Here is a 26,760-nt window from a genome sequence, read left to right as displayed (position 1 = left end):
CATAGAAGGTCAACGTCGGGAGGGGAACTTTCGATTCGATCCCTCCGAAACTTAAGTCAGTATCAGGTGAGTCTAAGAGTATTATGGTCGCTACATATCCTTGAATATCCTTAGTTTCTTTTTTATATACTATTTATACCCTTTTTTTTTTGTTGTTAATTTTGGCTTCTCTCTGATATGTTAACAGAGAATTTGATTATTTCACTAGCATGACACTCCAAAATCTCCTATTTGGAATTCATATATTTGAAGGGGATAAAACCTAGAAAATATTGAACATGACATATGGTCGAGGCACTACCACTAATCGTCTCGTGGCACATACATACATGATACAGTGCATTTGGAGTATTAGGAGAAAGTTCCAACTCCAACAGTAATTCAGAGAACCAGTTATGAATCTATTGTTTACTATCTCTCTATGAAAATTCATGTCATGTCATGATACGATTAAATTATCAAAACATTTTAGAGTGAAATCACCCACAACACAGCTCACAATGCAAATAATTACAGACGTCAGTTGGGCAAAGGAATACCTTAAGGATCTACCGTTGAAGGAGGAAGATAAAAAAATGGAGGACGATTCGTGCTCGTCATAGATGGCACGAAGGCGAGAGAGAGAGAGAGAGAGAGAGAGAGAGAGAGAGAGATGAGAGGTTGCTCAAAGGAGGAGGAGGCGAGAGTGAAAAGGTCCTGGTAATAGGACCACATGAAGGAGGACATGGCGACAACGACCACGCAAAGGGCAGACTTTTTGACTCGGAGAACATCGATCTCTCGTTGTCTGAGAGGAGCACATGCCTAAGGCCGCGAAGGTGTCCCAAGTAAGGCACTCACCATGTTTTCCTTCTTCGTCATCCTAAACAGTAACACTCATGATGAGGAAATAGTTTAATCGATCTCTCTCCAATGGTCCTCCTCCCAGACTTCAAAGCCATGTTTGCCTAAGCAACGCGACCCCATACAAATCACCTCGCAGTGCCTCCATTCTACTACGTCTCTCTCTCTCTCTCTGCGAGCAGTCGCTACCTCGCCTCTTCTCCCTCCAACGTCGGAAAATACGATTCAAGAAAATGCACGAATCATAAAGTTGGGATGTCAAAAAGACAATTAACCAGATTATCAAGTTGGAATGTCAAATACGATTAATCAGATGTCAAAAAGACTTGCCATGATTGAACTTATATACTAAACAATCCTTGAATTGCGAAAGACAATCAACTTTTTTCATAAAAAATAAGTGATTTTGAATGAAAATTAATGATGTTTCTATATATTTCAAAACAAACTATGATAAATCTTCAATTTTTACCTTGAATCGTATATAATTTTTGTTTCTTCACCAAAATTCAATTTCATGCACCAAATTAATCTACTCCATTAAACTCATAATCTAATATAATTTTTGCGTGACAATAATCTTATATATGGCTTATATATTATTTCACATAATATATAAGCCATATAGGCGTGTCCCAAAAACGTCATATTTATTCTCATGAGCTACGATGGATACAAGGTAGAAAGAAAAAAAGAAACATGAGGCGCACAGAGACAAAAGGATGCCTACTACTTCCATCAGTGCCGCTCTACCAAAGCATAATTTTCCTCAGCATAATTAACGACATAAATACATATCTGTCCAGTAGACAACTAAATAGAAGAAATAATCTAGACATAATGCAACAAAAGATAAACCTTGTAAAGCACAAAACTTGATTCCCCCATAAAGAATCCCAAAGGGTTTTTCCAGATAAACTGACAGCAAGGTATAAGAACAGATCATTCCGAAAAACTCAATGCAAGACCAGGCCCCCCATGACTACACTCTGGAACATACCAAGGGTTTCCAAGATAAAAACTGACAGCAGCATATGAAAACCAGATCATTCCAAAACCTCCATGCAGAAATGCCACAACTACATCCAACAAAAATAATTCGTCCAATATTGAATGTGTTACTGTTGTTTGCACTCGGCTGGCCGGTCAGCTTGCTCCCCTCCGCTCTTCTGCATTTTCACAAATAATCATTTAGCTTTAGCGAAGAAATGACCAGAGAAACTCAAATGAAGGCTACGATTGATATAAAAGAGGGGACAAATACCGCACCTTGTGCCCTGTAGCCGACTGTTTGCAGCAAAACAGAAAAAACAAAAAACAGAAATCAGCATCGGGTACTCCCACGGTACAAGCTTTCAAACAGTAAACAAATTCTAAAACATATTGGACAGTCACCTTTTTCTTTGTCTTCGTTTGTTCTTCTTCATCCTCATCCTCGTCCTCATCATCGTCATCATCCTCGTCCTCTTCCTCTTCTTCATCATCATCCTCTTCTTCATCATCCTCCTCCTCTATTTCCAGTTCATCATCATCTTGAACAGCCTCCCCCGTGAACCACGAAACTGCATGAGGAATTATCTTGTCTTTGATTGTGGACCTGCAGATCAACAATTTTACTGGCTCAATATGCCACCAACCAGGAACTTGACAAGAGAATGTAGAATGACAATTTATAATAACTGGTCCAGGCCAAGCAACACAACAACTGCCTACTGCTCAAGATGTTCTTGAATAACACTGGTAACTTCTGCCTTCAAGAATTATGGACACACTCATCAAAGAGATTTATCTATTTTATTCACAGCGCGAAGAACCACTAAACAGCTAAACTAAACAGATAAGCCTTACCCAATATCGTAATCGACTTCCATCTGACTCTGTAATTGCTCAGCCTGTCAAAAGAATGACAATGAGGTTAGATGTGCTTTTACTTAATTAAAATTTTCTCCAACAATTTTTTTAAGGGATAAATTCTTACAGTCTCTTCATCGATATCTGCATCATCATCAGGTACTTCTGGTGGATTAAAAAAGTTAAAAAAACTCTCACAATCTTCAGTTTTTGTTATAGGCTTAGCATTTTTTGAACCCTTCTTTGGCTTCTTTTTAAGTATCTTTTGAGTCAAGCACTTCCCTGGAAACCACTCGATCTCCGTCCTACAAAGAAAAGCCAACAATTTGAGAAAATCCAGTAGTAAGTCAATGCTAATTAAAAGAAATTTTACCCGATAGCTTTCTCTAAGATTGGTTCATCTTCATCGATCATGTGATATGTTTTTGTCAGAACAGTGTTCTTAAAATAAGGGTTAGGATCGAAGAAAAATTCAAGTTTAAAACCCTTGGGATCATCAATTCTGCACCACTTTATATCCTTTAGATACTTCAGAGCTTCCTCATCACGCTCTTGAATCTGTACAAAACAAAAACTAATGTACCTGACAATGCTAAAAATAAGAGAAAAGAAAAAAGGGAACTATTTTAGACTCTGTTACCTCCTCAGCTAACACTTCATTTGTTTTCATAGCAGTGAGCCAAAATCCAGGCACACCTTTTTCTGAGGCGAGAAGAAACATAATAAGCATTCAAAAATAATACACACTTACTGGAGGAAAAAAAAAACATTAAAGCATCGAAGGTGTCTAAAAATACCTTCACTAGCTTTATCCTCAGAAGGGGTTTCTTCTGTGGGTTCGTCTTTAACACCTTCAACTTCGACTACACCATTTACAATCTCATACCTCTGTTCACTCCAAGTGGAAAGGATGTTATAAGAATAGTCATAATTTGTAACCTCAGTAAAAGAAGTAAAAGGCCAAACAAGAGTGAAAAAAACATAAGCATTAAGCTTCCCCATGGAAGCTTATATCCAGAGTTCACTGAAAAATCATCAGTTACTAATCATATACCTTCACATACAATGGCTCATAAAGTTTCTGGTATTTAGCTTCAAGTGCAGCCCTCTCCTCAAAAAATTTTGCCTCAAGTTCATCATGTTGGCTCTAGAAAATAAAAAACATAGATGTTAATACAATTTCATATTTGTGAAAGTCTAAAAACAATCTATAAATGACAAGAAAAATCAGCATTCATGAATGTATGTATATCCATAATTTTGATGTTTGAAGGGAGCAACACTATCTTAAGATAATTTTATATTGACACAAGAAGTACCATGATATGGGCCAAATACTCCTAATTGGCAAGAAATCTGGAGAAGGTAGAATATATAGTCTGATCAGACATGTACAGAGGTGATGATCTTTACACCTATGGAAAATGAGGAATGGAGTCAACATGACTGCGGTGGAAATAAGAAGCATACACGCGAAAAGCATTTCTGATATGATACATCATGCCCATTTCGATGTCACCTAAGACAGATAAGATTATGATTTGTAGGACTTATGGTCAGAAATATAATAGGTTTGTAGTCAGAAATCGATGAAATTAGCAAAAATAGACCAGATTTATCTGAAATTGCTGATTTTGATCAATCCTAGCTGATTTAACAAACCAAAAAAGAAGAATGAAAAGATGGGATGAGCCAGAGGGGAAGAAGAAGAGGGACACTGAGATGGAGTGAAGACAAAAAAAAGAATGACATAGTGTATGTGATTGTACAATTATTGTACTCAATATCTGTTACAACCACGGAATTGCTTGTCCCTCCTTATTCATGTAATGTATGCAAAGCAAAAAAAGAACAGAAATATTCCCTTAACCTCTTGAAGGGAAAAAAGATGATTTCTCAAAGAAGAAATGTGTCTCAATATACAACTCCGTGAAGAAATCTTTTTGTTTGTGCATTATCTCACACTTCATAACAAATAGATATAGAAGGCTTCAGTACATTGCCGATCAAGATAAATTACTAAATAACACAGTTATATTTTTATGAAAATCGTTCCTCTATGGAGAGATAAATGCTGACTAACTTCTCACAACTGACAACAAATTGTAGAACAGGTTAGCAGATTGAACAACTTGAAATAACAAATAGAAAAGTCATCCACAAGTAAACATGGTGGTTAAAAACTTAAAATCCATTAAAAATTTATATACTACAAAATTAGACTATAGGGCCTTAAATAGAATGAGAATCTTCCCTCTCAATGACTAGCATTGGCGTACTAAAATGATCCGAACCAGCAAAGACAGAGCAGAGCAGATCAGATTCGCTCGATCGATCATGTCCGCCTTCTTAAACACGTTATAGTTTAATTTAGTGAATTCAAATCTTCAACATACAACTGACAGTCAAATATCTACTCGAAATTAGAATACAGAAGATACAAGGAATCGTAATACTCAACAAGCGCCAACCAAGTGCCCAAATAAGATTCCGCCAACAGAATAACGTAAAACACAAGAAAGTATCATAGCACAACAAGATCCACAAAGCGACTATGAGAACTTGAGTGTCGAATAACAAGACAAACCTGGATCTCCCTCAACACGTCGACGCGCTTCCTGACCGCCGGTCTGAGCGTTTCCAAGACATCTGTATGCTTCCCCGCAAGACTCTGGAGCTTGTTCTGCGGCCCAAGAGAGCACCCATGAGAACACGTCAAACAAAAATCTTATCTACTATAAGGAAGGCCCATGATCGCACCTTCAGAGCATTGACGAGACCGGCTCTATCCTCCTCGCTAAGAGCTACACATCGATCAGGCTCCGGCGTAAGAATCATACAGAAATACGAGACAACGCAGAGAGAGAGAGAGAGAGAGAGATCGAACAGAAGAAAGAGGGTTTCAGGGGAGGGGACGACCGGCACCGAGATCGGCAAGATTGACGCTGTCCTGTTGCTTGTCCTTGCTCATCCTCGCTCTCCTCTGCCGCCGCCGCTTCTCCTTCTTCCTCTTCTTTCCCAAGATGAGAAGGCAAGGGAAAACCCTAGTTCGGGGGTTATGGGGGTAAATAGAATTAGAGGGATGAGTCGAAGCGATGCGGCAGATATTTATAGGCTTAATGATAAAATTTAATCAATTGAGCGAATACTTCACCAAAGAATCAAATTTACCCGACCCACCTTCAAGTTCCATTTGATTAGATCTCGTCGGGGTCCAAGAGAATTGCAATCACAAACGGGTGCATTTGTAGGTGACAATTGATAAGTACCCACAAAATTCATCGATTAAAATAAATGAGCCAGCGATTCGTCGACGCGATACCTTCAATACCCACTGTGTCGTTAACGTGTTATTATTGGATTGCAAACGGGAAGGGACCCACTTGTTCGCCCTGAGATCCAATCACTAAATAGGTAGGTTGATGAGTAACGTAATTTTTGGGTTGGACGGTCTCGCGCCTGATGAAGGGAAGCTTGTCTGAAATAAGCGGCGCGGTCGGTCGGAATCCGCCCTCTTATTTTCCTCGAATTATTATTTTTGAGAGTTTTAATTGGTGGATGCAGCCTGGCTTTAAGCAAGGCTGGCAGGCTCCTTTTCCAGCCCACCTTTAATCCTTTTCTTTTTTTTTGTCATTAATTAATGAATATTTAAAAATAAATAATTTTAATTCAGACATTTCTTATCGAAACTCAAAATTAAAATTTTAATTTTAATTCAGTCGTTTCCTATCCAAACAAATAATTTTTTTGATTATTTTATAAAAATAAAAAGGTTTATTTGGTTTCAAGGTTTTATTTTTAGATATAGTAATTGAATTAGTATAGGGTATGTTAGACAAAAAAAAAATTAAAATAAGAGACACTGAAATCAAATTTTACTATAAATTCTCTTAATGTGTGATTCTCATAAAACAATTGGATAACAAAGTTATTAGAAGTTAATCTAGGTAAAAGAGAGCCAAGTAATTTATAAAGAAAAATAAATTTTATAAAATTAATGAGAAATAAAAATTCTTTTGGTTGATGAATCAAAATATTTAAAAACACTTTAATTAGTAGAATATCTAAGAAAAATATATAGTTTTGATCGGGCTTCTAGTTTGTTATGAATATAAAGTTTTAACTATAAATATAAATAACTCAGACACTCAAAAATATATAATTTACTATTGTTAGAAATAAATCTAAATAATTTTTCAAATGGTGAAACCATGTCAAGAATTGAAGTCGGTATATGATTAATAAGATAAATTTATATGATATATATATATGAGATCATAATCAAAGAAGTAATAACGCTTGAGTAAAGAGTATAAGATCAATTTGGACGATGTGCTGATAACAACATTCCAAAGTCCTATTATGTTTAACGGTTCTATTAAGTTTATGAATATATGAAGAGTAAGAAAATGAGAGATTTGACAAAGGCTTTGAAATTCATCGTCACTATCTAAATAAAATGAAATAATAGATCATTGAAAAAAACTTTTCAATAATAAGCTTGAACTTAAAAAAAATCATAAGTATTTTATATATTTTCTTCATGAGAAATAACAATATATACTTTGTGAAATGATAAAAAATAAGATGATAGTTAAATCCATTATAAAATTATATTAGTGAAGGACCTCAAATATCAGAATATATAAATTTAAGAGGTGAATTACTTGTGAGTGAGGATGTAGAAAATTAAAACTTGTGCATTTTATTATATTTACATAAATTATATCCACAAGGATGACAAGATAATAATGATGAAGGTAAATTATAAAAATAAATAATATAATTTAGAACCTTAAAAGAAAGATGTCATAAATCATTATGTCAAAATGGAGCTGGGAGGCTAAAACAAACATGAATTTGGTTTGAGATGCAATAGTTGACAACTTATAAATTCAATCTCTATTTAGATGTATCATTGTGATGAATTTTTTTATAATAAACAAAGAGTGTAAGAATTTAATAAAATATTTTAAAATAATATAATTTAAAAATAAAGCTTAGGTTTTTCTAGCACTAAGAACATCATAAAATAAAGATTTAGAGAAAGAGAGAATATTTATAGAACCAATATGAGTTACTTTAACACATTTATAATTTCTAATTATGATATCATCTAAACCATCATAATCTAAATAAATGGATAAATTATTTAAGTCATACATGACATGATAAGAAGCATCAAAATCAATAAGCCAATTTGATAAATATTGAAAGGATTAAGCAACAAAATGAGCACGTGATGATAGTAATGAAAATCATATGGTATAGCAAGATATATAGAATAAGGTGTGTACCGAAGTTGAAACATTATGGAATAACAATTTATAAGTGATGATATTTCTTAACAACATGATCTTGCATGTCACATATTTGATAAATGACTTTGTTGTTAAATTATTATCTAGATTTATTGACACTTTTATCATGGTATTGTTGCATGTTGCCTTCGGAATGATTGTTTGCACGATTATCTTACTAATTGTGTATCTTTCGTTTATTGCTAAAATTAGTATTATTAGCAAAATTGGTGGTTAATAGAAGCAACTTCAAAATATAGTAACTCTCGAATAAGATATGTTACATGGTCTGAAAATTTATCATAAAATTATAAGACAATCGCAAGCATGAATAGTAGTCGAGATCTACTTGTAATCCGAACAATGATCATTTAATACATGAAAAATAATATTTTTATAATCAAAAAAGTGCATTAGCCACAATGAATGCATCTACTTAAGTTTTGTTGGCCTACGTATAGTTAGAAATAGAGTGTGTACCATTAGAAAGCTTGAAGAGAGTTTGTCAAAGTTATATAAAATAACCAAGAGATTGGTTGGCATATATTATTACCGGACCGGATCTACCTAATGAGAGTATTTTATGGAGGCTATGTAGAGAATGATATAAGGAGAGAGAGGGAGAGAGAGAGAGAGAATGATAGTATTCTAAGTGGATGATCTTGACGAACCTAAAAGGCATGCTTAGGATTCACAACTTCAACATTATAATCTCTAATCATTTGTGAAGGGCAAGTGATGGTGTCATCTATATAATCCATAAGATTATAACAAATTAAAATGTAATAAAAATTAACTATTCCACCATTCATCAGTCATACCTACTGGATGTTGAGGATCAATATCATCAACATCATCTCCTCTAATATATCTCACATATCTCTCAGAAGGATGTGATACTTTGCCAGACCAATATAAAGTCAAAACTTGTGTGCTATGTACTTGAACAGACTCTAGTTGTAGAGTGGTGCTTTAGCTAGGTTCTCCAATCATGCTCCTACCGTCTTCGCCAAGAATGTGTTCATTCTCAATGAACACTGCTCTCTTGGCTACAAAGATCTTTTGATCATCGGGATGATAGAAATAATACTCACAAGTTTCCTTGGGGTATCTCACGAACTTGTACCGCTCCGTCCTCGATTCCAACTTATCAGGGTTGTGTTTTTTAATGTGGGCAAGACAGCCTCAAATATTAATAATATTAAAATTGAACTTCTTCCCTTTTCATATCTCATATGGTGTAGACATTACCAACTTAGTTTGTGGACATGTAAGAGAATGAATATAACATCTATGACTAGCAAGCTCAACCGCTCCTTTCGCTTGCTCTCCGACTTTGTGATGTCATGCTTTGCGAGAGAGGTGTCTTACAAGGAATAGTGATACTCATCGGGATCAGAGTGAGTGTCATTCGCGGTAGAAGGCAGTGTTGTGGTGGGCGACATTATGGCATGCACCATAAAGCTAGTGAGCTAGATCTACTGGATGTCACTCGCTAGCTCTAGGGCACATGCCACTATATCACCCACCACGATGTTGCTCAACACCGTGAAGGGCACCCACTTCAATCATGATGAGTACAACCATACCTCGTAAGCTACTTCTCTCACGAAGAGGTAGAGGTAGGAGAGGCCGAAGGTTGAGGTAAGGGAGAGCTAAGCCACCACGTCATAGATGCGACGTGTGAGTGCGCAAGAGAGGACGAAGTGGAAAGCGATAGGGACAAAAATGTCTAAGAGGAGGAAGAGGGACCAGGAGACCACTACATGCCTAGCATCGGACTAGTTGATGCATATCCACTTGAGGCAAGATCGAAAGCTCCTAAGCTCATTGTCGGAATGGGAGAGGTTGTGTGCGTGCAACGTCGTGCTAGGCAGCAACGACTTGGTGTTGCTATTGGGGTTGCCCCTTATTACTGTCCACACACCCCAAATAGGGTTGTAGTACGAGGAGGAGAGGGAGAGAGGAGGATAGAATGAGATAGTGAAAAAGAACCTCTAGTCTATGGGTCTTTATTTCCATCCTATTCATAAAGACTCCCTATTAACTTAACCCTAATAGATCCTGTCATATTAGGTAATGGATCTTCATCCAACTATCCAAGCCTCTTAAATTAGTGAGTCTCTACCCAACAATATCTTATTAGCTTTTATTAAATCTCATATATAAGATCCAATAATTCATGGGCTTATTATATATCCAATAAGATAAGGGCTCCGACGGATATATTATATCCGAACATTTACTCATAGCAATACCTACCATATGTGTATAACCCTCTAGGCTCAATATCGAGCTAGTCGTGAGTCATACATATCAAAACTCCTTATGGTTCAGTGAATTATTATCTCCATAATAATTCACTCGACTCATCGATTGCGGATGTACTAGGTCACTACACAATAGTCCCTAGATAATACAAGGGAATCCAATCCTTTGGACCTATATGTCCTCAGGTACCGTGTATTTCTAGTCCTTCATCTATATAATACCCCAAATGTTGTATATCGGGCATGGTACTATCACCCATATACATTTTGTTCTCAAGTCTCGTTCTAATCGGATTCTCTTAGAGAACTCTTTCTCTCTCAAACCAAATGACCCTAGCTAGGGATTTTCCTGAGCAAGAACACCTGAGATATTCTTCTCATGACACTGAGAGTGAATTATCTTCTATCAACACTCAATAGCCCTCGTAAGGTTGGCTACCACTCTCGATGATCGGCTGTGCTAGATCTGAAACATCTAGACCTATAAGTCCAGTATCAAATAGTGGAGTACTCATACAGGACATTCTTGGTGTCTCAAGTCCAAGAACCATATATACCATTGAGACGACAAAATCATTATCTAACAATAAGGCATCATCAACCATCCAATATTCCGTAAGCGGATCAATCGGTGAACTTATTCTCCAATGAGCACCTGCACTGTACCCCTAGTGTCCCCACATGAGCAGCTATGAGACCAATTGCATCCGTCATATAGATGGATATATGGCACACTAATCTGTCCGGTTATCTCGATGTCCCTTTTGAGTAATCTATACCCGAGATTATTTAGGATATATGTTTAAAGGCGAATCTGTCTCATTATTGTGATCTCATCATGATTCGATTCATATTGCACAGATTCATGAACATCACAATATATTCATGCAACATGTAATATAAAGTGATAAAATACCAAATAATAATAATAAGCAAAAAGACTGCGTGTTAAGTCACATGTGTCATCACTCGTGTGATTGACTTGTATAGAATCTATGACTAGTAATACACCTAAGAGGATGAAGAGAGACTAGGATATCACTATGTGCCTAGCATCGGACTGGTCCATGCACATCCACCTGAGGTATGACCAGAAGCTTCTGAGCTCATCGTCAACGCGAGAGAGGTTACATTCATATGATGACTTGTTAAGCAGTAGCAGCTTGGTGCTGCTACTAGTGGTCGCTTCCACATTGATGCCTCCTCCCACCATTAATGGAGGTCTCAGTTTTTTAAAAAACTTAAATTACATGTCTCATTATATTAATGGTTTATTATGGGTCAACTTGTTATGTAAGCAAACTCTAATATCCGTTAACTCATACTTGACTAGAGAGGTTTATTTATTATATTTTTAAAAATATATATGTTATTTTAGATACAAGTTAAACTATAGAGACTTAAGAGGTTAATTGTCAAAACCACAAGAGTTAAAATAAACCTTAACTATTTTTTTAACTTAAATTATATATATTATTATATTAATAATTTATTATGAGTCAGCATACCACGTAAGCAGACTCTTATATATGTTAACTCAGACATGAGGGCCTATATTTTTAAAAATATACAAGTTATTTTAAATATAAGTAAACTATAAGGACTTAAGATGTCCGTAACCAAAACCGTTAAAAAAACCTTAACTATATCACAAGTTTCGAAAATAGAAAATTATTATAAGGGATAAAGAATACGAACACACTTCTTAGAAATACTAACATATATATAAAGTCCTATGTCATATGTTATATATCATACAAAGTATCATACAAAGAATACGAATGTCAACTATATAAGGAAACTCGATACAGTATCACTAACCGGTGGTGCATGTACAAGAAAGTTTTAGTTAACATGGAAGTATCCGATACTTAAGCCAACTTATGGAACATGTCAAGGAAGCCAAAAATAATACTTGAAGAATTAAGGTCTTTAATATTGATTATTATTATTATTGTCCTCATCATCATCTTAATTAGTATTTATTATTGTTATAGAAGAATTTAGCTGGTTTAATCTTAATTATGTAGGAACCATAAAACCTCGATCCTTTCTCTGCAATCTCTATCACTTAATTGGATGGAAGTTATTTCCGGTTTATGTCCACAGTTAATACATGTCGACTAAAAGTATCAAAGCTAAATAGTATGTGAAACCATGCATAGTAAAAATTGACCATGGTTTGCATATTAAGAAGGAGAACAATATGAGATAATAGACAATAGCACCTATTACTGTCGCGACAGAAGGAGAAAATCCACTGATGTATCAGCAAATCTTGTCGCTGTTTCTCCAAGATCTTCATGAATCTTTTGTTGAAAAGAAACCGTGATGTACTCAATTTTACGTGTGATATCATTAATCCATGCATAAAAAAAACCACCAATTATTGAAGTAGATCTCGTGTTGGATTCACTATGTTGACCATTGTTTCAGTCCATCGACGCCAACCAATACTTCGTTTTACTCGACCAACTGCAATATTATAAGCTGTGTTTCATTGTTCACTGACACGATGATTCTTCTTATATATAGCTAGTTTTCTTATCATACATACGAGATAGCTGTTTACATGATGAAACCTGTGCTACGTAGCTTGCCACCGCATGCATGCATGCGAGCAGTGAGTTACTGCACGACACAATCTACAACGGGGTGGTAAATATACGTTGACCTGGCGACAGCAGTGCTTTTGGGTCATATTGCCTCTTCAATTGAACGAACACATGCCACTTACGGCCGAAGTGCTTCCTCCAATCCGTCTCTGTGACGTACCGAGGCAAATACTGCTTGAACTCGATCCCTTCCTGATGGCAGAAGCTTAGTATTTCATGGTGTTGCTTGTCAAGGTACTCCCAGTTTTCCCTCGTCGCAGATGGCAACAGGCCTATCGTGTAGAAAACCTCTTCTTCGTCCGGGATCGCCGCCGATATCTTATCGTCCCACCTGCAACACAGTCATGCATGTATGAAAGATGTCATCCTTCGTCTTTTTGGCCAAGGTAGAAGAGAGTTCCACGTACTTGTTCTTGTTAAAAGGATAGATCAACACTAGTCCCACGGGATTGTTATTCTTAAGGATTCCCTTGAAGACCGCACTTTCGAAGTCTCGTATTCTGGATTTGGGAAGGAACAAGTTGAACCATGGATGGAGAACGTCCTCATGCTCCGTGGAGCTTTGTTTTGTGTCCTCTTCGTGAACTCTGTCGAGGAAGCCGATGTAGGAAACGTCCTTCGTGAAGGCGAAGCCAGGCACAAAGCTCAGCTGTTTGAGCAGCGATTCAACCTCCTGACAGCAAATCGACACTGTGTTGATACTAGAAACAAGACAAGCACAAGCATGAGACTGCTTGCGTGCGTGCATGCATCAAGGAATCATTCAGTCTTTACCACTCTGTATGAGAGAAGAATTATGGCGATCTTAGTATCTGAACAGTGACTCCTGGAAGGACATACGACGGCAACAAAGCCAACAAGATATCCTTCCAAAAGTTATGTACTAAAATTTCGTGTAATAATCAGTTTATAACATCTGACAGAGATTAGATTCCATGATATATGTATATGTTTCTAGGTGTTTACCTGATAAACCATGGATGCAGTGGCTTGCTCATAGTAAACAGCTCCTTCCAAGAGGTAAATGGCACCGAACTCATCCGCGAGCAATTTAACCTTCTCCGAGTCTTCTTCTGAGATGAAAGAAGAACTGCTAACATCCTTCCCCTTCAGTAGTCGTCCCTCGACATAGTCGAATCCCTTCTCCAACTTTGAGATCAACATCTCTTGGTCCCTCGTGAACATGTCGAAGTTGGTGTAGACGAGGTGCAGCCATCGGACCCGCTGTGGTGCGGGCTCTAAGGAGATCCGAGCTCTGGTGATGATGCCGAACTGGCCGAGTCCTCCTAAGACCCCATAGAATAGGTCCGAGTTCTCTTCACGAGAGCACGTTATCATGTCACCTTTCCCTGTTAGAGAACCATACGCTCAGCAGAACTGTTACAGTAATTAAGCTTGTATATGCTTAGGATGTTCCGGAAAGATGGACGTGGTACCGGTGATGACATCCAATTCGTAGACGTTGGAGATCTGCGGGCCGTGGCGGAAGGCCTGGCCACTTATGCCGGCGTTCGAGAGCGTGCCGCCGACCGTGAGGTGAAGGTAATCAGTCCACGAGCGGGGAGTAAGACCGTGCTTGAGGGTTTCATGCAGGACGTCGATCCAGAGTTGCTCGCCCCCGGCGTCGACGTACCAGCGCGCGGGCGCGTCATCCGATGACACATTGATCCGGTCGGCGCGGCCACGGCCTAAGGATGCCATGTCGACCACCACGCCGCCGGGGGCGAAGGCCTGGCCTCGTACGGAGTGGCCGCGGCCTCGGGCGGCGATGGTGAAGTACCGGGGGGAGGTGTAGGCGAACCGGACGAGGGCCGCGATGTCATCGGGGGACGAAGGACAGTACACGGCTGCCGGGGCCGCTTGACTGAGCTGGCCATAGTCGATGGAGAATTGTGTGGTGGTGTTGGGATCTAAATGGATCTTATCGACGATATCAAGGTCGAGGAGGCCAAGTGGAAGGGTGTCCGGCAAATCCACAGAAACAAGGCTTATGGCACGATAGATAGTTAAGAGGAAGACTGCACTAATGTGACTAAATCTTCGCAAAGCCATTTGCTCAGCGACTTGAGTGGTGGAGGTGAAGTGATTAGGCCTGCGATACCCCAGGCTTATTTATAACAAGAGAAGAAGGGAAGGAAGGGGGAGAGCGGTGTATGTGGACAAGTAATATCTCAGATCCTGCACAAAAATTCTTGATTTCACGTGCCGATTTGGTCAACAAAATCTAAGATAAAGATCGTCATCCCAGTGAAATGGCCCAGCCGAAAGATTTGCTTGTCTTCATGCATGGGGAATGCGTACGTATGGGATGTCCACATGAGCGGATAGTTTGCATACATCAGTCTCAAATCGAATAGCTGGGTAGATTCATCGGAATGAACTCTTTACAGTTTGTCTGGGCTTGTCCTGCAATCTCCAACGAGACCATGAAAAGCATGCCACCTTTCCTCCCTGCTCTTGTTCTATCTCATAACAATGAACATGGCGTGTCCGTGTTGACTACGTGCCCCTGGACCATCACAAACAACCAAAAACTAGACTGAGCTGTTAGTACAGCATCTGTCCAGGTAAAAATAAACGTATACGTATAGAGACATGGCAAGTGGACGTACCGATAGCATAGTTTTGATTTGCATGCATGATGGTGAGGGCGAAACGTACGTGGAATCGCTGACACCAATCTGGGATGGGAAATGACGCAAGCTGTCTTCTTGTGGAACATCATAGGAGCAATATGAATGAGACAACTGGGGGACAACTTAGATATACCAAAGATCCTTTGAGAAGGGGATTGGAGCCCACACCAACCCTCCCATACCACCATGCACATCACGACGCAGCCGGAAACATAACAGGACTCTTCGCCTATGATGTAATTTGATCTCGTTCGTGCATGTATTCCAATCTCGATCCATTCTGCCGTTAAAGCTGGCCAAATCTGACTTCACATTATCAGATCGAGCAGATGCACGGTGGGCCCGGTTTGAAATTATCGTCCGCCTCGTGTTACGCACGGTATCACGTCATATACCAAGGACACGAAACAGTTTACAATCTATGCGACGTGTCGACCGATGTTTGGAGGAGTAATATGTGGGGCCGGCCGCCCAGCTGGATTAATCTCAACCATCAGATTGACTAATTTTTGTAGACAGATGGCAAGCTGCGTCCCGTCCGAGACGTGCTTCACGTGACGTGGAACCCGAGATGGTGGGGGCGGCTAGCTGACTAGTGATCCTCGTGTCTCTAAGTCGTGCTTTGCGTCACAGCGGAGCGCCGTAACTTTCACGCAGGACGTGGAGGGCCCCAACGCCACCGGCTTCGCCAACGGGGAACACACCGGTGGACCCCTGGTGGGTCGCTTATCACGTCAGCGGAGTCCTGTCTGGACTTCATAATACCAAGTCCAATATAGATAATGAGATTCTTTAATCCTTTAAATTAATTTCTAATCCATCTCTATCTCATCATATATGAATCTTTTTCCAACATATACTCTCGACTTCGATGATAATTTTTATCACTAAAAGTTAAAATTTGTGTCAGAAGTGACTTTGTCAATGAAAGCTATGTTGTCGTGCACGCTTCCACAAACCCATAATTCCATTCACATTATACATATGTATATCATCTGACAATTTTTCATATATATTAATTAGACATAAGGGTTTATGCGATTATTTCTAACGTTTAAAGTATTGATCAGTCGTTAAAATCATCTAATTATTATTATTATTTATATGTTTAGCTAATAAAAACTTGATTATGTTGGCTACATTGAACTCCTAACACCACTTAATCACTCACGTCGTTGGAACCCCGTAGAAAGCATCTGATGCAGTCAACCCTCCCCCTCCCCGAAACAGTAGTTTCTTCAAGTCTCCGGGAACAACAAGGAGAATCTCCACATATCACGTCATGTCCTCCATGGCTCCCTAATCTTTTGTGGGTCAGCACGAAGATACGAGTCCTTTCATGACGTATATCATGCACCATTCCTCGAGTTTCGGTAGCACATTGCAGCCGTGGAATCTTATCAGCTGCTCCAAATTTCGTTGACATGATTTGGAATTTAGATGGATATCTGTAGATTGACTTGTACCCATATATATGATCCCATCTCGCCAATAGCTGGTCGGCAAATCCATATCCCAGATCATCGTGATAAAGAGAGGCGAAATGCCGCAAAGATTTCGAAAGAGAAATGTGATCGGCTTATGCAATTTTGAGTGCAAATTTATATCAGTGTTTATCCATTGTACCGGTGCGCGTAGAGATTGGCATGGTAATCGTCTAAATCTACGACAATATGTTGGGTCGACAGTTACATCTTGGTTAGATTCCCTGAGATTTTGGATGGATTTGGTGCTGACCAAATCTTGATGGGATTGTGGCTGCTGAGGCCAAGTCTCAAGAGAACAGGAGGGAGGCAACGTTGTCGAGCTGGAGTCGGGCTTTGACGATGACGTGGAGCGATGGATTGATGTGAAAGCTTGGATACTCGATCTTGAACTTGGAGGAATTTGGATTCTGGCATTATCTTTGAGTGTTTGCAACAAGCACATTTGGCACGTTAATTGGGACTCACCGGACCCAATCTTTGTACCTTGATTTGGTTGGCCACCTAATCGATCTAACCTAACAGTTGCGTGTTCCTTCCTCATATATTTCTGGTCTTATCGAAAGATCACATCTGGGCGTACTAACTAAGTAAATTACTCCCTTCCTCCCCCTTCAATTGCTCATCAAAATGTTATATAAATCCACATAAATTAAAAAAATTAAAAATGATTAATTGTTCAATGCCTTTATAAATATAATCATCAATTTAGATATCAAATAAAAACAATCAACAAGGATTCATTTCGGAATACATACATCGATTTCCATGTAGACGACTATAATTATTGTGTTCTCGAGTCAGCATGAATACAAAATCGATGAATGTATTGTGATTTAAGTCATGACAAATAATTCAAGAATTGACATGTCAAAATGAGACACGTTAGTCTCGCATCCATGCTGTATGAAAAAGGTCGTTGTTACACCGACCACTAATAAGTGATGAGAATCTCTCATAGATCTTGTGGTTGTTAGGCCCTCCTGACATGCAGGGGTAGCTTATAATTTGGAACAAAGCTTCTGTTATCAGATCAGCTTTGGTTAGATCATGTTTGACTGCTTTTGATTAATTAAATTGTTATTAACTCGGAATTAGCTTATAATGTTGTGTACAAAGTCTTGTTGGCTTTTACCACATCATGAGGACGAGAGTCACTTTACGCTCAAGTCGATGAAAAGATATATTTTTATCAAGGTGAATAATACGTATATTAATTGTGGATGAAACTCAATATATATTATTTTTATTCTTTTAATATTTTTAATTTTAATCTCTCTCATGCGTAAATATTTTCTAATTATATAGAATAATAATATGTATCTCTCATCATTGGACTCTCGAACCAAAGTTATATTATAAGTAGTGCAGTCTTAGGATTCCAAAACTATACAAAATTTCCATTAGATCACTTTAAATCAATAACTTTCGATATGGATAGGTATTCCGTCCTCACACCATGTGAGAAGCACAAGTAAAGGACAGTGCTCATGGGTTAAGGCTCAATGTGTTTTGATGAGTCAAGTAATGTTTCTCGATGATAAGAAAATGAAAATGATTTGAGGAGGAGAATGTGTTTTGTTGAGTCAAGCACGCAAGTGGCAATCGGCCACAGCTCAATTAGCAAAAAGGAGAATTAATGGAAACCCTGTTTTGACTGTCACTATAATTCATTCTTCTCTTCGAAGCATAGTTTAAAGACCAATTTGGCATTAATAAAAGGGTGGGAGAAATACTTTATGTTGTCCCCATTCGAACTGAGAACCGTACGTTCATCAGTTTTGGCATGTCTGAACCCGGGAGAATCCATTGATGCGTTCGCAAATCTCTGGTCTCTTCGCCCAAGATCTGCTTGGATCTTTGGCACAATCTATGGTGATGCCAACAGTAGTGGTCCAACCCGCACAGGAAGGACATCATAACAGTCTGTGTGAAACGAGGTCCTTCCATTTCTTCAGAGCAGACCCAATGCTGTTTGCAACCCACCAATCCTATCACTTTCCTGCTTTATGATCAAGACCAAGGCATGCTAACAACGAAGGGCGGCCATGGCAGTCAAGTACTGTCATGAAGCTTTGATTACAATGTAAACACAAGACATGGTTACTCCTAGACGTGATCTGTGAGGGAGGACGTAAATATACGTTGTCCTGGTGATAACAGCGCCTTGGGGTCGTATCTCCTCTTCATCTCTACAAACGTATCCCATTTGCGGCCAAAGTGGTTCTTCCAATCTCGCTGTGATGCGTAATGAGGCAAGTATTGCTTGAACTGGATTCCTTCTCGATGGCAGAACCCCAATATATCATCGTTCTGGTTGTCCAAATCTTGCCAATCATCGGTAATGGCCGATCGCAGCAGGCCGATGGAGTAGAAGACTTCTTCATCGGGGGTCACAGCCGACATCTCATCGTGCCACCTGCACAACATACATGCATCTTCCCCGTTAGTACACACAATAAATAACCACCCTTTGAGTAAGGGAAGAAGAAGACATGAACTCCGCATACTTGTTCTTGATCATGGGGTATATCAGCACTGGTCCCGTGGAATTATTGGGCATGAGGATGCCCTTAAAGACCCCAACCTCGAAGTCTTGTATTCTGGACTTGGGCACGAATATGTTGAGCCATGGGTGAGGAACCTCCCAAAGCCCCATGGAGCGTAGCTTCACCTCCCCATCGTGAACTCGGTCCAGGAAGCCGACGTAGGAGACGTCGTTGGTGAAGGCGAAACCGGGGACAAAGCTCAGCCGTTGGAGCAGCAGATGGAGCTTCTGTCAAGGAGCGAGCAGTGTCAGTGATAGAGATGACAAACTACCCCTGTGCCAAGGTCAAAAGCTATGCCCACAGGCGTGGAAACATGTCACGACCTTGTGGCAGTTTGGTTAACTACCGCAATAATAATGGGTCAGTGAGGGCTGCAAATGTGCAACACAAGAGAGAGAGAGAGAGAGAGAGAGAGAGAGAGAGAGAGAGCTGAGCGAGGGGTGCATGCAGCAACATCCAACAGGGACACCCATGTTTGAGAACACAAGCATGAGGGCTGAGATGGGTTACAGCTCTGAATGGGTCATAGTCCTTGGTACTGTGGGAGAGAGGAACAAGGTTGGGGGATCTCAGTAGGGAGAGCCACGTGGGTCCTAGGAAGATATCACGATGGGTACAAGCCAACAGGTTGCATGGGATAGATAGGAAAGCAGCATCGGTACTTTTACCTGATCCACCCGAGACGCCATGGCTAACTCGTGGTAGTATACAGCTCCTTCCAAGCAGTAGATGGCGCCGAACTCGGCCGCCAGCCCTCTTATCTTCTCCGAGTTCGTCTTGGAGAAGAAGGAAGACCTCCAGTTGGTGATTAGGGTGTGGTCCATCAGCAGCGATCCCTCGACGTAGTCGAAGCCTTGGTCCATCATGGAGATCAGAAGCTCCTGGTCCCTGGAGAAGGAGACGAAGTGAGTGTAGATGAGCCGCACCCACCGGACCCGCTGCGGCGCTGGCTCTAAGGCGATTCGAGCTCGGGTAATGATGCCGAATTGGCCGAGTCCTCCTAAGACCCCATAGAATAGGTCCGACTTGTTCTCATGTGAGCAGGTTATCATCTCACCTTTCCCTGTTCAAGAAGCAAACATCGAGTACGATTAATTGTAACAGTGATCCAAGACCGCTGGTTGCTGGTATTCTCCTCCTAATAAAGATGAGAATCGTCTTACTTACCGGTGATGACATCCAACTCGTAGACGTTGGAAATCTGCGGACCGTGACGGAAGGCCTGGCCGCTCACGCCGGCGTTCGACAGAGTGCCACCTACCGTCAGATAGAGGTAATCAGTCCACGAGCGGGGGGCGAGGCCATGCTTGAGCGTCTCATGCAAGACGTCGATCCAGAGCTGCTCGCCTCCGGCGTCGACGTACCAGACCAGCGGCGCATTATCGAACGACACGCTGATCCGGTCAGCGCGGCCGTGGCCCAAGGACGCCATGTCGACGACCACGCCGCCGGGTGCAAGGGCCTGGCCCCTGATGGAGTGGCCGTGGCCCCGGGCGGCGATGGCGAAAGGCTGAGGGGAGGAGTAGGAGAACCGGACGAGGGCGGCGATGTCGTCGGGGGCCGAGGGGCGGAGAACGGCGGCAGGGGCGGCCCGAGCGAGGCAGCCGAAGTCGGTGGAGAATCCGGCGGTGGCGTCGGGGTCGAGAAGGACCTCACCAGCGATGTCGAGGGTGAGGAGGCCCTGAGGAAGGGTGGGCGGCCATGGCCTGAGCTGGCCGACTATGGAGATGAGGCTGGTCACGAGGGAGACAGCCACGATGAAGGATGGTGGCAGGTGGCTGATGTTTGGCAGAGCCATTGATTAGAGTGTCGAGAGGAGAAGAGAGGGAGGTGGGGAGTATTTATAACGAGGGAGGGGAGGAGAAAGGAGAGGGATGGGTGTGCGAAAGCAGCAGCCTGAGAAGGGTGCAGAGGAGATCTTGGCGATAGGTTTGGGGACGCATGTTGGTCATTGTCAAAGATACGGAGGACGAAACCCAGAGATCGGATGATGCCGCCTCCTTTGTGGTGTGAGCACAAGAACAGAGAGAGGGGGCTGTAAAAAGAAGTAACCAAAAAGAGAAGAGGTAGGAAGCACATGGGCAAATGGGAAGTTGACTTGGTTTTTGTTGACTTCCCCCACCGTCTCTGTTCCTTAAATCATTGGTCAACAAGTCAATGTTCGGTTCAAAAGAATAATTAAGATGATCAATAATAAATAAATATATAATCAAGAATAATGGACTACTAACATAAATCCTCTATCGAATTACTCCAAATCGGAACATGAGATTTTTTTTTATTTCGTTGGATTTATTGGAAAATTAAAATTCTAAGCGTTCCTAGAGTTTTTTTTAGTTTAATATATGCATCAAACCTTAAAAAAAGTATTTATAGAATATTATAATTATTAATTTTTAAGAAATTTCTTTTTCATCAAGTTTCTCTACAAGGTGGTGTTTATATCCAATAAATTAACAATCGATACTGAAATAATACAGATTCTATATGTTGTGCATTGGATCTAAGGTAAAAAAAAGAAAAAAAAATTTCAATTAAGATTTGTTAGGATAAAAAGGATATTATTATGTACAACCCTCTCTTTACTATTTATAATTTTATTTTATTTTTAAATTTTTTTTATAAAAAAATAAAATAATTTTTTTTCCTCCTCGTACTCGTCATCTTCTTCCTCCTTTGAGGACTATGTTGAAGGGGCAATGAGTGGGGTCGAGTGATATCGAAGCACGAGTTGAGAGGTAATGATCGATGACAAGAAACAAGAGTTAAGTGGCAGTGATTATCGATAAGGAGTATGAGCTGGGAGACCAACAATGACAACAGGTGCACAAGCAACGATTGTGGGGAAAGAAAAAAAAATATAAAATTAAAATTAGTGAGGCTATAAATAATAAAATATTATTTATTTATTTTTTAAAAAAGTTATTAATAATAAGGTAATTGTCAATAGTAAAAAGGTTCTAAATAGTAAGCTTTAAAAAAAAATACTCACATAATAATAATAATAAATAATAATAAAATAATAAATAATAATAATAAATTCAATGGGCAATCAAACTACTATAAAAAATATCATCATGCACGTAGCATATTCTGCTGGATATCCATAGTCTTTTATATGAATTTACATGATAGTATATTTTTTACCTAATCTAAGTTTAGAAATATATTACAGTTATATTCAAGTCAGCATTATGAATTAAATCCAAACTCGCATTGAATTTTCGGAGTGATTGGAATCTAACACCATTTCGAATCCATATATCATATGATTCGAGTTAGGGTTGGATTGCGTCGGGCAATTGCATTTAATTTTCTTAAATTCAAACTCATAACTTTGCATCTTTCTAATTTATTCTTTTAATGTGTGACCTCATTCCCTTTTTCTCAATTTGCTAAAGCAAACTTCTCTCTTTTCTTTATCAAATCAAGTGTTCTAGTCTAGTTTTGGTCATCATAATAAAATTTATTAATTTTATTAGAAATAATAAGTTGTGTACATTTAATTTTATCTTCGATCTTATTATCAATAATTAAGATCTTTATCAACTAAGTTATTTGATATCGTATTAATCATGATTAATCTTGCCCGTCAAATCACTTTTTACACATAGGATGTCTTTCCATATTGGAACCAATTCAGCTTGATGCATTCAACATATTTATTAGTGTTCTACTGCCAAAAACAAAAAGAAAAAGAAACTCATTTGTGGGTTGACATATATGGTGTCTCATCAACTGGATTGGCAGAGCCAGAAGTCAACTTCTAATGTCTTCAAACAAGATTTTTTGCTAGATTCTCTGCGGGAGAGCCACTCTAAAGCTTTGCCTGTTCTCTCAAAGGATACTCACATGCTGAGAATCCAGTACAGCATCCATGTCACTCCTGAGGCTTGTGTGAGCTATCAGATCTGCGATGAGTAGGCATCGAATGCTGAGGTGACTGGTGACCAAATCTCTCATCATATTTTCCTGTTTTCCTGATGAGAGAATCATCACCACACATCATGTGACCTAGCTGTGGGTCCAGTATCCCAGCTAGCTAGGGTTTTCCTCATGTGGTACATCTTGTTGAAGACATGTATTTAGATCGAATGAATCGACCTACAAAAGTTGTCGATATTTGCGAGTCATATCGGATCAGACTGTGAGAGATCACATCACCTCAGGAATTCCTCAATCAACAATTTCCTTTTAATAACAACAAAAAAGGACTACTTGAGAGTTATTTTTCTTCAATTATCTTAAAAAAAGAAAGCATTTTGTTTGCTTTTGGTTTCATATTTCTAAAAGGAAAAAAAATACTGTATTTACGCTAATGTTTATGAAGATACCATCTTAACATAAGTCATTACTACATCGATAGTTAGGATACCATCTTCTTACAACTTAAACATGTAGGAACAAGTCATTACAAACTTAACATAAGTTTAAGGTTAATTTTGAGTTCGACCTTCTTAGCTGACAATTGTCACTTTGGCAACATGCTGCACTCAGATTAGGTTTTAGAAGAAGATTAGTAATAGATAATAGAATGGTCCCTCTTTGTCTCCCAATAGTCCCTCAAGTGCAAATCTTCACCGGCTATATTCCTGAGAAGCTTCCTTCAGCATAGGAAGATTTGGCCTAGATATGCTACATGCCAAGGAAAGCTACACCGGTTTGTGGTATAGAGATTTAGGCAAGTTCTTTTCTCCAAGGAGCACCAAACCTAAGGCTGAACCGATAAGAGCAATGGCCATACTTGCGGTGTGACATTAACATATCCGATGGTGAAAGATGCCAAGTATCAAGTACTCTTGGATTGCTGAGCAAAAAGATCGATGAGAACCCAGTGAGGTAATCAGTGACAATGCAGTCTCCTCATGGCTTCTGTCTGATGCAGTTGGCTTGCTTGCTTGCTTGAAACATGGACAGGATCAACATGCAAAAGAGGAGGGAGCAGAGATGTCCATCATGGTTTGAATCAATCCTCATTGCTCATACTTTCTTGTTCTTTCAGAATCCATGTCGAGCAGTTTTATGGCCCTCAGGCCACCACTTCATCTACAGGAGCAATTGTCCTTATTGTTTGTAAGATCAATGCCCTACACAAACTTATGTGGAGCCATAATGATAATATTGAGTTGGAGGAGCAACTGGCTACGGTTTAGGTTAGGACAATTAAAGCGAGAAGAAATAACATTAAAACTTCTAATGATCAGAGTTGATATAACCTATAAAGAACTATTTCATTTGCACATAACATGCAAAGTGACTGATGTTCCATTCAAACTACCATTATTCGTAGGGTTTTCTACATATTAGTCCCTCATATCCTTTTATTCTTTTAGAGTTTTAAGTATATTCGCCCTCACACCTCTAATGATGTTAATTCCATGATTTACTAATCAAGTGACCATAATGTGATGGCTGGGTTTTATAATGTTCTATGATCACTCCCACTTCCACTGTGCTACTATTATGAATACCATACATGCAACATCACAAAGTAGAATCAGAATTCAAGATCATATAATTGACTTTCTAGATGCACTTTTCATGCAAGTGGGGGAGAGCAATGACCAAGCACAATCACAATCTACTGGTTACAAGGAACAATCTACTTTCTTTTGCCTTTGATTAGGATGTGGCATTGCTTAGCATCTCATCATGGCAGTGCTAGTTAAAGGGCAACTAAGTTGCGACATTGATGGCCTTGAATAGAGCATAGAGGACACCTTGGAGTGAGCAAAGTGTTGTTGGCCACAGGAGAAGTTGCAGCAATAGCCCTAGGCATCAACTCCTTAAACATATGAGCACTGAGAGACCAACTCTTAAGATACAGGCATGCTTGTAACCTTGTCGGATGCCGACTTGTGACCTGTGATTTGATAGATTGATAGGTAAAAGCTTGTTTGATTTGTTTCTCCCTCTTCAAGTCTATGCGTAGCTTGCGAGGTGACATCTAATCAGTACCTAATGCCTGGAAACGTAGTCACAAGTTGGTCATTCGGGAATAATCGATCAAGTTGCCAAAGATTAGAAAAAATATTTGCAACAAGTGAATATTTGTTAGATTCTCCAATACAAAATTAACCATGCACAGAATAATAAACTTGATGTCTATGATAGTTTGAACTAGTTATACAGTTCTAGTGATCCAATTCAATATATATATCAAAGTTCATAATTTAATATGGATCAAGACTTGAACCAATATCAATATCGGCATATATCGATCTACAAAACATCGTCGTATTAGTACGTATCGAGTTTTAGAAAAATCATAAAAACAGATTGAAAAAATATATAGTACCATCTTATACCAGAATGATACAGGACATTTACCAAGCCACCGAGAACTGTAGTATCGATAAATATCACATGTATAATATATATGTTGTATGATCTAAGTGTGCATGAATATAAGAATTGAGAAGCAAGAGTGGGAATCCTATTCATTTCTTTCTTTAGTTAGGGATGTCTCTTGGGAAGGAGACATGGAGGAAATCATCAATGAAGTGTGTCCTTGCCAATTTCCTTCCTATGTGCAAACCATGCACAATGCATGCTTTGAAGCTACTGTTGCACCACTTTGTCATGCTTCACTGGTGATCCACAAAGAGGCAAACCTTGGACAGATACCACTGTTCATCAACTTCCTACCATAAGATTGCACCGAATGGATAAAAGCACATTTAACACATCCTTTGTGTACTTGGAGACGCAATTATTGGTGCTACTTAGCTATCGATGTCTATAAAGTGCGCTACATAACTTAAATATCAGCCAGTACCACTGATCCTATGGATTTGCCTTGTTCATTTTCAACCTCCTCCTAGGCAAATGAGCTCATGGTGGTGGTGTTGATACATACATGGATATGACCATTTTGTATGATTTTTGCATGATCTAGAGTCATGATATATACCTCTAAGAAGATGAAAACTCAACAAAGCCTTAGCATGTTGTTTTGTAAGATCCACTTTATCTATAATGTGTTTGGATACATATTAGGGAACGCAACACTTATATTTAAGAGAAAGCGCCTAGTAGATTCATCCAAACCGAAACTCAAACTCGAACTCGAACTCAAACCTGATTGAATAACTATTTAGATTAGGAAAGAAACCCAGCTCAATCGAAAGATATTGTAATATGATTAAAGTGGTCAGATATTAAACCCAAATATACAAAAAAATATTCTTATTCACTACCATTATCATTTAA

At 39.3% G+C, this 26,760-nt stretch overlaps 3 protein-coding genes across 5 annotated transcripts; all 3 read right to left on the bottom strand.

Moving 5' to 3' along the window:
- Positions 1 to 1,696: 1,696 nt before the first annotated feature.
- LOC135643707 (nucleosome assembly protein 1;2-like) lies at positions 1,697 to 5,774 on the bottom strand. Of its 2 annotated transcripts, none has more exons than XM_065161024.1 (12): positions 5,614 to 5,774; positions 5,455 to 5,498; positions 5,282 to 5,377; positions 3,749 to 3,841; positions 3,492 to 3,582; positions 3,335 to 3,396; positions 3,068 to 3,252; positions 2,822 to 2,999; positions 2,692 to 2,735; positions 2,239 to 2,440; positions 2,113 to 2,130; positions 1,697 to 2,012 (listed from the first exon to the last, which is right to left on the bottom strand). In XM_065161024.1, exons 1-12 carry the CDS (start codon positions 5,663 to 5,665, stop codon positions 1,962 to 1,964), a joined length of 1,116 nt encoding a protein of 371 aa, XP_065017096.1. In that variant the 5' UTR covers positions 5,666 to 5,774; the 3' UTR covers positions 1,697 to 1,961. The 2 variants fall into 2 exon arrangements, with proteins under 2 accessions (XP_065017096.1, XP_065017097.1); XM_065161025.1 differs by having other exon boundaries at positions 5,620 to 5,765.
- A 6,944-nt stretch (positions 5,775 to 12,718) lies between these two features.
- Positions 12,719 to 14,957, bottom strand: LOC135642255 (cytokinin dehydrogenase 7-like). Of its 2 annotated transcripts, none has more exons than XM_065158243.1 (4): positions 14,316 to 14,957; positions 13,846 to 14,228; positions 13,287 to 13,552; positions 12,719 to 13,210 (listed from the first exon to the last, which is right to left on the bottom strand). In XM_065158243.1, the coding sequence occupies exons 1-4, from the start codon at positions 14,929 to 14,931 to the stop codon at positions 12,910 to 12,912; spliced, it is 1,566 nt and encodes a 521-aa protein (XP_065014315.1). In that variant the 5' UTR covers positions 14,932 to 14,957; the 3' UTR covers positions 12,719 to 12,909. The 2 variants fall into 2 exon arrangements, with proteins under 2 accessions (XP_065014315.1, XP_065014316.1); XM_065158244.1 differs by having other exon boundaries at positions 13,287 to 13,549.
- A 3,971-nt stretch (positions 14,958 to 18,928) lies between these two features.
- Positions 18,929 to 21,521, bottom strand: LOC103991212 (cytokinin dehydrogenase 6). Its single transcript, XM_009410573.3, has 4 exons — positions 20,716 to 21,521; positions 20,217 to 20,611; positions 19,510 to 19,775; positions 18,929 to 19,418 (listed from the first exon to the last, which is right to left on the bottom strand). The coding sequence occupies exons 1-4, from the start codon at positions 21,344 to 21,346 to the stop codon at positions 19,109 to 19,111; spliced, it is 1,602 nt and encodes a 533-aa protein (XP_009408848.1). The 5' UTR covers positions 21,347 to 21,521; the 3' UTR covers positions 18,929 to 19,108.
- Positions 21,522 to 26,760: the final 5,239 nt, after the last annotated feature.

This window comes from Musa acuminata, chromosome BXJ3-7 (assembly GCF_036884655.1).
Source record: "Musa acuminata AAA Group cultivar baxijiao chromosome BXJ3-7, Cavendish_Baxijiao_AAA, whole genome shotgun sequence".
Classification (NCBI taxonomy): domain Eukaryota; kingdom Viridiplantae; phylum Streptophyta; class Magnoliopsida; order Zingiberales; family Musaceae; genus Musa; species Musa acuminata.
Note: the sequence above shows the minus strand (reverse complement) of the source record. Positions and strands in the feature narration are given on the sequence as shown.